Genomic DNA, 13,899 nt, shown 5'->3' with positions numbered 1-13,899 from the left:
GGGGAATGGCTGGTCAGTCAACAGATGTTTCTCTAGCACCCACTATAGGCCAGACCCTGCTAAAGCAAATGGAATCTCAATTATCAAGTTCTGCCAGGCATTGTGCTAAGAAGCATTTTCAATAATCTGGTTCATTTAATGCTCATACGCAGGCCCAGGCTCCATCGGTCACTTGGCATTGAATTTTCCAACTGATACAATGTAATCCCTTATAGAAAACCTGCAACTCAGGTTAAATTTTTAATCATTCTTGGACCTAAGTAGCAGAAGTACACCTGCAGGGTCAGATATGGTCCATTTTATTTAAGATGAAAAACGTGAGGAGCCACATCTATCAGAGGTAACTTGTGCCTGGGTGCCCAGGCTAGGGGCAGGAGTCAGGCATTGCTCCGTGGCCGGTTGGTGTGAGCTCGTCTCCCAGGGGCAGTCGGAGAACTTGATGAGTAGGCAACATGGGCATGTGCTGCCCTGCCTGGGGACTTTTTTGGTGGCCCTTAGAGTACAGGAAGTGTGAAAATACCCTGAGCTCCCTGTGTTGCTAATTTTTAGAAATTTTTTTGTCACATGGGAGGGAAGAAAGAAAAGGTAGCTTTTCACTAGCCTTCCTTATTGCTCCTTGAGCTGTATCTGGAGAGTCTGGTTTGTCCCTTTGGGCAAGAAGTGAAGGGCCAGATTCCACTTCCTTCCCCTCTGAACACTGGGGTTTCGGATGAATATGACAGTTCCAGTCATCAAGGATTTCACTGTCTTGTAGGAGAACCCAGTGTGATTCTTTGGACAAATTTCCTGGTGGGAGCCAGGCACTGGGGATGAAAAGGGAGCCCTAAGGCAGCAAGGCCTCTCATGGAGCTGATGTGCGGGGCCCTTGAAACTAACCATAAACTCTGATAAGAAATTTTAAGATATTTCTCTGATAAGAAATGGAAAAATAAAACAGTAATGAGGGGCCAGCCCCATGGCCGAGTGGTTAAAGTTCTGCATGCTCCACTTTGGTGGCCCAGGTTCACACATTCAGATCCCAGGTGCAGATCTACTCCACCTGTTGGCCATGCTGTGGAGGCATCCCACATACAAAACAGAGGAGGATTGGCACAGATGTTAGCTCAGGGCTAATCTTCCTCACAAAAAAAAAAAAAAAAAATGGAGAGAGGCTAAGGGGCTACTTTGGGCTCGTTGGCAAAGAAGCCTCCTAATAGGTGCTATTTGGCCAGAGACCTAAACGAGAAATCAGTTGTGGGAACATGGGGCAAAGTATTCCTGTCTGAGGGTCTGGCAGAAGAAAGGGCCCAAAGCAGCAACGAACAGCAATGAAACAGCCCGTGATTTCTAGTAACAGTAAAAACTCCTGAGCTTTTAGTATGTTCCAGGCATCTAAGTTCTAAGTACTTGATATGCAATTCATTTCAACCCCACAAAACTGAAGTAGTTATCTCCATTTTCAGGTGAGGAAACTTGAGGTGCGGAGAGGTTAAATAACTTGCACAAAATTACACAGCTAGTAAGTGTCAGAGCTGGGCTTCAAACCCAGAGTCCACTTGCTCAACCATTGCAGTATTGCAGCATTACAAAGAACTGCGAACCCCTTCTTCCCTGTGCTCTCCTTTCCCCATTGTTAAAACCAGTGGGTTGGGTTCGCTTATTCAGTAAGTATTTATTGGTGCTTACTAAGTACCATGCCTGTTAATAGGCACGGGAGATACAGCAGTGAACAAAACGGACAAAATCCCTGCGTTTTTGACGTTCACATGAATGGGGAGACAGGGAGACAAACACCAAAAGTAAACCATAAAAGAATAAGAACTAAGGGAAAGAAGCGTGAGGCAAGGGAGTTGGAGTGGGGCTGAATCTAAAATAGTGTGACGCAGGGAATGCTTCACTGAGAAAGTGATCTTTGAAGAAAAACAAAGGAGACGACTAATCACTGAGATTCTCTAACACCAAGACCCAGCTCCCTGTCGCACAGGCCTCACGCATGCGCGACACTCAGCCCCTGCCCGCTGCTCGGGCGCCCCCTGGCGCGCCTTCGGCTCCACGCAGCCGCAGCACCCAGAGGCGGGACCGCAAGGCCGGAAGCGTGGAGGCCTCCCCTTCCGGCTCACTTCCGCCTGCCCCGCCTGGGCCGCCAGACCGGAAGCGCCGCGCTCTAACCCCGTCTTCCTCATCTGGGTTGGAACCGCGGCGCCGTCAAGATGCCGGTAAGGCGGCCGAGTTGGGGATGCGGGGAGACGGCGAGAATTGGGGAGAGCAGCAAGAAGTCGTGCATGCGCCGAGAGAAGCGGGCCGAGGAGGGCAGAGAGGAAGCAGGGGCCGAGAAGGGGAGGCCGAGGGGAGGGGGCCGGTGCCTGCAGGATTGGGGCGGCCCGGGGTGTCGGCCGTGGGGGCGGGGGCGCGGCCGAGCGCCCGGAGACCAGGGCCGTGCGGAGGAGGCTGCCCGGCCCTTCCCGCCCCCTTCTCTCCAGTCCCGCCTTCTCTCGCCCGTTCTGCACCCTCGGCTCCGGCAGGGTCCCCCGAGCTTCCCCAGAGCCGGGAGCCAAGGGCTGCGCGTTTTGTTTTTCATTTTTCAAGTCCGGGGTCCGGCTTCTCCTTTTTTCTTGGGGGCCCACTTCCTCCTTCGCCCCAGGGGGCGGGTCCCTCCCGCAGCTCGTGCCTGTCGAACCCCGCTTCCCGGACTCCGCCCCCGTCGGTGACGGCCACCCCTGAGCCGCTGGGCTTAGGGCCCCAGAGCAGACTCAGGTCCGCGCCTGGTTCCCAGATGTTTCTGTCTTCTTGTGCTTCGGAGTAGGAGCGAAATTGATGGTGGTCTGGTTGCTCTTAATTTCTGACAGCCAGTCTGGGGGGTAGATTTATTGCCATCATGGTCTACATTTTACAGATTAGGAAAAAGGAGGTTCAGTAACATGGGCTTATTCAGACGACAAACATTACTGAGCACCTGCTGCATGCCGAGCACTGTTACGGCACTGAATGAGCCCAGCAAATCCCTCCTCTGAAGGAGTTTACCTCTAATGGGGAGACAAACAATTAACACGTAAATAAAGATCGTTTCAGACAGTGAAAAATGCCATCAAGGAAATGCTAGATGGGTAACAAAACATGAAGGGGAGGGTGGAGGCTGCTTTAAATGAAGCATACCTGTGATAAAAAGGAGCAAGCCATACTTAGAGATGTATATCTTATGAGTCCCATAGCTACCATTTGACTCCTGACGTGTGCCAGCAGGCCTGAGCTGCCTGCTTTATATAAATTATCCCATTTAATCCTCACGGTGACCCTGTGAAGTAGATAGGTTATTGTTCTCTCCTTTTGCAGAGGAGGAAACGAGGCTCAGAGAAGATAAGTAACTTGCCCAAGGTTGCACACAAACCAGATTTTAAGCCAGGACCCTAAAGCCCTGTGCTCATTCCAGTTGCGCAGAGTACCTTGGACTTCCCCTGTGATCCCTTATTTAATATTTGTCTTCTCCGTGAGCCTGAACGTTCTTCAAGGGTGGAAACCATACTGGGCTTGCATCCTGTTATGTCACTGTGCCTTGCCCATAGATGGTGCTTAGTAATCGTTTTGTGAATGAATGAATTCGTGAATGGTGCCCGTGTTGTCTTACAAAAAGCCAGACATCTTGTAAAAAGCAGAACTGGGAATCAGCATACAAATTGCTCTCATTAATTTGATTTTTTTCCCCTCCTTTAACTCACACCTACTCACTGAAGGCAGTATATATCTCTTCATTTTACAAACTTGGAGACAGGCTAAGAGAAGAAAAGTGATGTCGTGGTCAAACACCAAGCCAGGAAGTGGCAGAGCTGAAAAGCAGTGCTTAGGTTCTGGCTTAACAACAGCTGGGGGAGGGGTACCCCTAATTAATATCGTGTTTGCCTATTTCTGTAGTGTGGATACTCCTACCACTTAGCAATGTGAACATGGAACTGGAAGAGATGCACAGTAGCACCCCATTGTATAGTATTTCCACCATAAAGATACCAAGACATAAATAACCTTAAGATGGTAAACAGTAGTAAAAGAACTTTTAAAAATAGGAAGTTGTGAATTTTGACTATTTATTACCTTTGGTGGATGTGGTTTTTAAATTTTTTTGCTGATTGTCCCTGAGCTACCATCTGTGCCAATCTTCCTCTATTTTGTCTGTGGGATGCTGCCACAGTGTGGCTTGATGAGTGGTGTGTAGGTCTGCTCCCAGCATCCAAACCCACGAACCCCAGGCCACTGAAGCGGAGCATGCGAACTTAACCACTACACCACTGGGCTGGCCCTACGTTTGTTTTTAATACTGTTTATTTAACTGTAAATTTGTATAATTTTAATTTGTAATAATGGCTGTGTTCAACAACCAACTTGGCTCAAAATTTAACAGTTTTCATGAGCCAGTGAGAGCCAGCCACAGCACGTGGCTGCCACCATCCCTCTGCCTCATCCCCTAGTTAATCTTGGAGTGGTTGCTATCTTTTTCCCTTTGAGGAAATGTTCTTGTCTCCCCTGCTGACGTTGCTCTCTTTTTGCTTCTATATTCTTACCTGGCTTGCCACCACAGGCTTACCACTCTTCTCTCATGGACCCTGACACTAAACTCATTGGAAACATGGCACTGTTGCCCATCAGAAGTCAATTCAAAGGACCTGCCCCTAGAGAGAGTAAGTTGAAACCCCTTTCCATTATTTTCAGATTTGGGTATGAAACATCCCGCGACCCTCTGACATCAAATTGGGGAAATTCTGAGCTCAGTCTTCTGCTTCAGATTGCTTTTGTATTTTCTATTTGCTTGGCAGATACTGTTTTCTAGACCTTTCAAGATCATGGGTATATGTTGCATCTAATGGGGAACTGTATTATTATTGCTGCTCATTTCTCCAGGATATTTTGTTGAAGGGAAAGAAAAAATGTTCTTAATTCTTGACACTGTTCCTATCATCCCTATCAGTCAGTTCTTTGAAACTGAGCTAATGCTGCTACTTCTGTAAAATGCCATGTCCTCATCCTTTCTCTGTCATCACGATGGGAAAAAAAAACATATTTTAACCTCTTCCCCATCTAAATCTGCTTCCTTTCTCCATTCTTCAGGATCTTCATTTTTAGCAATACCTTGATCTTAAATCTTAAGTGTCCTATCTAATATTACTCATTTCTTCTTTTGCTTTCTGAATTTTATATCTTTGCTTTCTTTCTTGGCATTCACTTTCTTTTCTTTAACCATTTTTTACTGTTGAGAAAGCTCCATCCTTTTCATACACTATGTGAGACTCTTCTGACACATCCTGAGATGTTCTGCCAACCGTGTAATTTGTCTGACATTAGACATGGTTGCCCTGCCCCAGAAAGGGTCTGCAGTGAGTTCCATTCATGGTCTCCAAGACCATGTTTTTTTTTTCTCCCCTGCGTTTTTTTTTCCTCCCCAAATCCCCCCAGTACATAGTTGTATATTTTAGTTGTGGGTCCTTCCAGTTGTGGCATGTAGGGCGCTGCCTCAGCATGGCCTAATGAGTGGTGCCATGTCCATGCCCAGGATTCGAACCAGCGAAACCCTGGGCCACCAAAGTGGAGCATGTGAACTTAACCCTCGGCCACGGGGCCAGCCCCTAAGACCATGGTTTTAATTACCAATTTTGTACTGACCCTATCTCCATTCCTCTGCCAGAGTGTTTGACTTGATCTCTTTTTAATTTAATTTTGTTTTCAACACCAGTCGAAAGCTCGGTAAATGTCATAAACTTGGTGAGTCACCACAGTCTTTACTTGATTCTGAGATGAAGAAAAAGGAAGAGATGGAAAAAAAACAGACCAAAAAGAAATAAAATAATATAAAAGAATTACAGCAAAGGAAAAATAAGAATCAATGTTGGCCCAGATTCCTTGAGAAGAACCTTTTTAAGATCATTACAAAGTACTATATAGTATGTCAGAAGATTCCATTAACTAGGGGTGGAGGAAATCTAATTACCACCTTTGCAATTCTTGGGCCCTTGAGGGAGAATGGGACCCCAAGAAACCAGATTTTCCTGATTGCTATAGTCGAGGAATGACCTGTTACTCTTACCCGGGGGACTGGATTAGAACTAATTTGGAATTATGGAAGCGTATAAGCCTGTGCTGTGAGCTAAAAAACTGTTAGCATTAATCAAATTAATTTATTTATATCCAACAGATAACCTTTTGAACATCTTTTATGTGACAAACAGTCTTCTGAATCCTGTGGCCTCCCCCTCACCCCCCACGTCATTACATTTAGAAGAATTAGCTGGTTCTGTAGACACTATTGAATCTTCTGAGGAAGTTTCCTTTTTGCAGATGAGAAAATAGATTACGAGAAAATAGAGTTAGAATTCTGTGGAAATTCCTTAGCAGGAGAATGAGCAGGAATAAAGACAGCTGAATTATAGAGTAGTGAAACTGCAGGGTCCCTTTGCATTTCTGCTGTGTGAGAGGGATGGCAGTCACAGACGAGAAGTATAAATAACCGTCTGCGTTGCTGAAACCAGCTGCCGGGTATCAAGACCCTGGGATTTTGACCTTTTTAAAATGAAAAAAGGAAAACAAAAATTTCCAAAGAAATTGTGTCATGAGATCTGTCTTTGTCACAACAGTATTTCTGGCTTTCCTCAGTCTCTGACCATGTAGAACAGCTTGTACAAATATATTTTAAGGCATAGTTTTTATAAAAAGAAAGATGGATATGTAACCCCAGTGTGTTCCCACATGACAATTGAGAGTTTTTTCCCCTGAAACTATCGTATGTAAATCCAAATAAAATTATATTGAATACTTTTTTTTTTTTAATGGAGGAGTCTCCATGGTAGACACATAGTCCTCTCTCATGTTAAACTGCCTGGCTTCTTTTTTTTCCTTATTTTTTTTTTTTAATGAGGGAGATTGGCTCTGAGCTCACATCTGTTGCCAATCATCCTCTTTTTTTTATGTCCCCAAAGCCCCAGTACATAGTTGTATATCCTAGTTGTATGTCCTTCTAGTTCTTCTCTGTGGGATGCTGCCACAGCATGGCTTGATGAGCAGTGTGTAGGTCGGTGCCCAGGATCCCAACCGGCAAACCCTGGGCCGCTGAAGTGGAGCGTGTGAACCTAACCACTATGCCACCCGTCCAGCCCCTGAATACTTTTCATTTTTAAAATGTATTCTGGTAAAGTTAGTCTGTGCTGTCTCAGTCTCTTTTTATAAATGCATTGAGAGATGTCTGGAATGATGTTCACCAGATGTTAATAGTAGTTATTTCTGGGTAGTGAGGTTTGGGTGACAATTAAAAATTTTTTTCCTGTATTGATTAATTTATTTTTCTAATGAGCATGTATAATTTTTAGAAAGACAATATATCCATAAGAATAAACCATGTACTTAGTTTTCTAGAAATCGTTTGTAAAGACTTTATATTTCAGCAGCCTCATTTTATTTTGTTCAGCTCTAAAACCCTTGACTGTTGAGCTTAGCTATATATAGTTTTTGTAGCTTTGTTCGGTTTTATGTTTTGCATTTGGCTAATGTTCTCTCTCTTCTTGCCCTCGTATCCTGCTTAGCAAAAGATACAGATATTGTGGATGAAGCCATCTATTACTTCAAGGCCAATGTCTTCTTCAAAAACTATGAAATTAAGGTAAAATACAGAGCTTTTAATATTTAATTTAGTTTTCTGATAGGGATAATATCTACCTGGCAGTCAGGGGTGCTCTGAGGAGTAAATAAAAGAAAATGAGGTTGTGTGATTTTAAAAATCCAGAACAGTGCCTTATGTTAGACTCCATATCAATATTAGTTTCTCATTTTTCCTCCAAAGTCTACACCAGGGGTTGGCAAACTACAGCCTGAGGGCCAGTCTAGCCCACTGCCTCTTTTTTGTAAATAAAGTTCTGTGGGAACACAGCCACCCGCTTTAGTTTGTATATTGTCAGTGGCTGCTTTCATGCCACAACAGCTGAGTTAATTGTGGTAAGGACTGTACAGCCCGCAAAGCCTAAAATACTTACTGTCTGGTCCTTTACCGAAAAGTCGCCATCTCATGGTCTGGACACTTCTTCGTTTATTCAACATTAATTAAGCACCTACTAGGTGCCAGTCCAAGACTAAAAATCCTATGTGCTATGTTATTTTTTCTATGCTTCCTGGGTCTTGGATCTGAGATGGAGAAATAAACTTCACTGACCCTGTCCCTTGCCTCAGCCCCCTTCTCTTCTGCTCCTAGTTCCTGTGAGGAATGAGGTCAAGGAGAAGGTAGGAGGAGGATGGCAGGAAAGGAGAGGGGGAAATGGAAAAAAAGGTTTTCTGAGCTCCTGCTGTGAGCAAGTTACCAGGAATGTCACACATTTTCTTGATAATATTCAACAATTTGGAACTTTAGCCTCTGCTGCCGAACTTTGACCTTTTGGAATCAAACGGTGTGAAATCTTTATTTGCAGACTCTTGGTCTACAAATTGTAGTGTAAACATTCTGTGGTATTAACGGAGTGATTTCTGTGTCTAATGCATGGTCTAAGTGTTGTGGTTGTAATAGGTATAAATAAATATTATAATTCTACCACATTTCATTCTCTCAAATATCATCTGATCTTAAAAATAGGAAAATGTGTAGTTTGTTTTTTTTTAAACTATAAATCTGTGTAACATTTGACCTGAAGTACATACCACATTTGATCAACATCCATTTGTCTTCTGCACATTTTCCTTTTGGGTGGGTCAAGAATTGGGCTTATGGAGCTCTTCAAGAACAAGTCACATGTGAATTAATTGCTTCCTCTTTAAGAGTCATGAATGTTTCTGTTCTCAGCAGAGATCCTGAAGTGAAAGTGTTTTTAAAAATTAGCCAAGCATCTGGTACACCTCCGGTTTTCCAGGCAGCCTTGTTAACTCTCCTTCCTATACAGAGTGAGGGCCTGGTTGCACAGCTCCCCGGGAACCCAGGGCTGGGGGAGCTGAGGCAAACAGGATCAGCCACACAGCTCATGGTGGAAGCTGGTGGCTCCCTCCCCAGGAGCGGACAGAAAAGGGCCTTGAGAAGACTGCATTTGGAGCCTGGGAATTTGTGATGCTGTAGTAACTATGTTTTCACAGTGTTCAGTTGATAATCAAAAGGCAAAGATTGAATTCGTTTATTGCACATAATTGTTATGTTTTAATCAGCACTATTTTTAAACTTTGTTTTCCCCCCTGTAGAATGAAGCTGATAGGACCTTGATATATATAACTCTCTACATTTCTGAGTGTCTGAAGAAACTCCAAAAGGTAATATAACTTGGATGATCATCTATCAGGAAACCAAATTATAATAGGTATTTGGACTTGTTGAGACAAGTAGAAAATATTTCCTCTAACCTAGAGCGTGGACGTAACAGTAATAGTTGACAAATCAGAAGATAAGGGTAGTGGTGGTTTAAGGCTTTGCATGTGTTTTCCCAAGACAAAAGTCTTTTTTCTTTTTCTTTTTTTTTGGTGAGGAAGATTGGCCCTGTGCTAACATCCATTGCTTGTCTTCCTTTTTCTTGAGGAAGATTTGCCCTGAGCTAACATCCATGCCAGTCTTCCTCTATTTTGTATGTAGGATGCTGCCACAGCATGGCTTGATGAGTGATTTGTAAGTCCACACCTGTGATCCGAACCCGCAAACCCCAGGCCACTGAAGTAGAGTGTGCAAACTTAACCACTATGCCACCAGGCCAGCCCTCCAAGACAGAAATCTTGACCAAAAAACTCCTTTTATGCCCTTGGCTCAGGGGTTCTTAACCTGGGGTCCAAGGATAGAATTCAAGGGTCCATGAACTTGAGTAGGAAGAGGTTACATCTTTCTTTTCATTAACCTCTAACTGAAATTTAGCATTCACTTCAATTATTAATGTAGGCAGTAGCCCACAGTAGTGTTAGCAACACCTCTGCCTTTTTCTCCACTAGAAATCACAGCATTTTTCTCTTACATTTAGAGTTGAAGATATTTTGAAATTTTGTTTACACTCATTACTACTTCAAAATTTAGTTATTAACCCCTTGATGGATCCTGTTATTTAATTCATGAATAAAGCAGCATATTTATGACTATGTCATAAATTTGTTTTTTTATTATAATTATTGTATTTCACTATAATTGGTTTCTTTTGTGATTCTATGTATTCTATCTTATTCATTTAAAACATTATTCTGAGAAGGGGCTTACAGGCTTCACCAGATTGCAAAAGGGCACCAAAAACATTAATAACGTAAGCCGTAGCTACTTAGACTAAAGAACTGCAAATTAGTTATTAGTAATCTTTTCCCTGTAAAATACTTGTGTGTGTGCACATATTTTTTTTTTTTCAGTGCAATTCCAAAAGCCAAGGCGAGAAAGAAATGTATACACTGGGAATCACTAATTTTCCCATTCCTGGAGAGCCTGGTTTTCCACTTAATGCAATTTATGCCAAACCTGCAAACAAACAGGAAGATGGTAAGAGCAGGGTCTCCACCTCTCTCTATGGCACAAGATTTTCTCCATTTGACCTTTTCCCCCCTCCTTTTCTTGCCCTGATTGGTATACAGATTGAGAGTGGAATCACTAGCATGTACATCATCTTACTAGTCACTCTCAAAAAAGACTCTTGGCAACACGTATAACATGTAGAAAATGTTTTGGACCAAAATGAATATAGTTATAAAACCGTTTGGGCTGCCATTTCTATCTCTTATCGTTTTCGACTATATAGGAATGTATTGCCAAGGTCAATGTCTAGATCAGCAACTAGCACATTTGGGATGCATTCTCAAATACGGTTTTTTTTGTTGTTCTCCCTGCTCCTTATTTTAGAAGTCATGAGGGCCTACTTACAGCAACTGAGGCAGGAGACTGGACTGAGACTTTGTGAGAAAGTGTTTGATCCTCAGAATGATAAACCCAGCAAGGTAAGACCCTCTTTGCCTGTTTAGTTGATGCTTTTATCCTGTAGCCACCATTAAACACACTCAGGTCTCCCATTGCAAGAATACTTTCAGTTTCCACATTGCAGTGGTACTTAACTTTGAATATGTGCCTTGTGCATAGAAGGTGTTCACTGAATCACCCTGAATAATGAATTGCATATGGTAAAAGATTTTGGTTGTATGTTCTTATGTCGGGGTTTTGTAAATCTACACAACACGTTTTTTGCGTGAGCTATCTTGAATGGGTTATGTCTGTTTTGTCATAATTTTGAGTGACCTGGGAGTTGCTCAAAAAAAAGAAAGAAAATTTTACATGTGCTTTCGAGGAGTTTATAATGTAAGGGCTGCCAGACTAATATTAAATCTTGTTAGTCAGTAAATTCATATTCGGACCTTAACCTTGAATTTGCATTGTGATTTGACCACCATCGTTCGTTCTGTTTTGTCCCCTCTTGTTAGTGGTGGACTTGCTTTGTGAAGAGACAGTTCATGAACAAGAGTCTTTCAGGACCTGGACAGTAAAGGGAGCCTGGGCAGACACCGTCCACAGCTGTGGGCAGCATTTCACAGCAAGATGTACACGGTTATTTGCCTTTATTTCATAAAGTTTTATACAGAAGAAGGAAGAGAGCATGTCTTTACTTGAAGAGCTCTTTATCAAGAATTTGGGTGGGGGAGGGAAAAATGGGCTGTTGATGGGTGATTTGAAATTTTCTCCACTATTAAGTTGGTGCTTAATAAGTAATAATAATAAAGAAATTTCTAACATTCCATGTCAGAAAAATTTTATTGCTTGTATTTGACACTCAAAATTTTTTGTGAAATAATATTCACCCTTTTAAAATGTACAATTCAGTGATTTTTAGTATATATACAAAGTTTTGCAACCATTGTCACTAATTCCAGAACATTTTCACAATCTCCAAAAGATGTACCTGTTCTCTTTAGCAGTCACCCCCGTATTCCTCTCCAACCCCCTCCTCCTAGTCCCTGGCAACCACTGATCTACTTTCTGTCTCTATGGATTTGCCTATTCTGGACATTTCACATAAATAGGATCATATATCGTGGCCATTTGTGTCTGGTTTCTTTTTTCTTTTTTTTTTTTTTGAGGAAGATTAGCCTTGAGCTCACATCTGCTGCCAGTCCTCCTCTTTTTGCTGAGGAAGACTGGCCCTGAGCTAACATCCGTGCCCATCTTCCTCTACTTTATATGTGGGACGCCTACCACAGCATGGCTTGCCAAGTGGTGCCATGTCTGCACCTGGGATCTGAACCGGCAAACCCCAGGCCACAATAGCGTAAAGTGCGAATTTAACCACTGCGCCACCAGGCCAGCCCCTGTGTCTGGTTTCTTTCACCTAGTGTCATCTTTTCAAGGTTCATCCATGTTATAGCATGTATCCGTACTTCATTCATTTTTCTTTTTTTATTATAAAATACACACAAATTTCCCATTTTAACCATTTTTAAGTGTACAATTCACTGGCGTTAATTACATTCACAATCTTGTGCAACTGTCACCATTAGCTATTTACAAAGTTTTTCATTACCCAAATGGAAACACTAACCATTAAAGCCCTCGTAATTGTAACTTCCAACTCCTTGTAACAGTAATCTACTTTCAGTCTCTGAATTTGCCTGTTCCTGGCACCTCATGGAAATGGAATCAGACAATATTTGTTCTTTTGTGTCTGGCTCCTTTTACTTAGCATAACGTCCTCAAGGTCTGTCCGTGTTGTGGCATGTCAGAACTTCATTCTGTTTTATGTCTGAGTCATATTCCATTGTATGGATAGACCCCATTTTGTTTATCCATTCATCAGTTTATGGACGTCTGGGTTGTTCCATGTTTTGGCTGTTAGGAACAATGTTGCCAAGAACATTAGTATACAAATTTTTGTGTGGATGTATGTTTCCATTTCTCTTGGTTAAATACCAGCAAGTGCAATTGCTGAGCTGTATGGTAACTATGTTTAACTTTCTGGAGAACTGCCAGCCAGGTTTTTCCACAGTGGCTGTACTATTTTACATTCCCACCAACAACCTGTGAGGGTTCTAGTTTCTCCACATCCTCACCAACACTTAGTTGTTTAGAGCCATCCTAGTGGGTGTGAGGCAGCATCTCATTGTAGTTTTTATTTGTTTTTCCCTAATGAAGAATGATGCTGAGCATCTTGTCATGCAGCATTGACTGTATATCTTCTTTGAGGAAACATTTATTCAAATCCTTTGCCCTTTTTTCGTTTTTTTTTTTTTTTTGGTGAGGAAGATTAGCCCTGAGCTAACATCTGCCACCAATCCTCCTGTTTTTGCTGAGGAAGATTGGCCCTGAGCTAACATCCATGCCCATCTTCCTCTACTTTATATGTGGGACGCCTGTCACAGCATGGCTTGGCAAGCGGTGCCATGTCTGCGCCTGGGATCTGAACTGGCAAACACCAGGCCACCAAAGCAGAACGTGCGAACTTAACGGCTGCACCACTGGGCTAGCCCCCCATTTTTTACTTGAATTATTTGTCTTTTTGATGTTGAGTTGGAGTTCTTTATATATATTCATAATACTAGACTTAGCAGATAATGTGATTTGCAAAAATTTTCTCCCATTCTCTTGGTAGTTTTTTCATTTTCTTGATTGTGTCCTTTGAAGCACAGAGGTTTTTAATTTTGGTGAAGTTTCATTTGTCTATTTTTTCTTTGGTAACTTGTGCTTTTGGTGTCATATCCAAGAAACCATTGCTTAATCCAAAGTGTTGATTTATTGCTGTTTCTAAGCATTTTATACTTGTAGTTCTTACATTTAGGTCTTTGATCCATTTTGAGTTAATTTTTATATATGAAGTGAGGTAGGAGTCCAGCTTTATTCTTTTGCATGTGGCTATCCATTTGTTGTGGTACCAATTATTGAAAAGATTATTCTTTCCCTTTTAAAGATTTTATTTTTCCTTTTTCTCCCCAAAGCCCCCTGGTACATAGTTGTATATTTTTAGTTGTGGGTCCTTC

General features: G+C 42.3%; 1 protein-coding gene across 1 annotated transcript; it reads left to right on the top strand.

The window, feature by feature from the left end:
- Window positions 1-2,096: 2,096 nt before the first annotated feature.
- ARPC3 (actin related protein 2/3 complex subunit 3) lies at window positions 2,097-11,669 on the top strand. Its single transcript, XM_046641402.1, has 7 exons — window positions 2,097-2,195; window positions 4,547-4,646; window positions 7,536-7,612; window positions 9,166-9,234; window positions 10,300-10,426; window positions 10,784-10,878; window positions 11,356-11,669. Exons 1-7 carry the CDS (start codon window positions 2,190-2,192, stop codon window positions 11,416-11,418), a joined length of 537 nt encoding a protein of 178 aa, XP_046497358.1. The 5' UTR covers window positions 2,097-2,189; the 3' UTR covers window positions 11,419-11,669.
- The last annotated feature ends 2,230 nt before the right edge of the window (window positions 11,670-13,899 follow it).

Source organism: Equus quagga, chromosome 15 (genome assembly GCF_021613505.1).
Source record: "Equus quagga isolate Etosha38 chromosome 15, UCLA_HA_Equagga_1.0, whole genome shotgun sequence".
Taxonomy (NCBI): Eukaryota; Metazoa; Chordata; class Mammalia; order Perissodactyla; family Equidae; genus Equus; species Equus quagga.
The sequence above is the reverse complement of the archived record's forward strand: the minus strand, read 5'-3'. Positions and strand labels throughout refer to the sequence as shown.

Excerpts from the sequence above, each read along its gene's own strand:
- ARPC3 (XM_046641402.1), top strand. Across the intron at positions 9,235-10,299 it reads GTCTGAAGAAACTCCAAAAG|TGCAATTCCAAAAGCCAAGG; the intron begins GTAATATAACTT and ends TTTTTTTTTCAG. Across the intron at positions 10,427-10,783 it reads TGCAAACAAACAGGAAGATG|AAGTCATGAGGGCCTACTTA; the intron begins GTAAGAGCAGGG and ends TCCTTATTTTAG.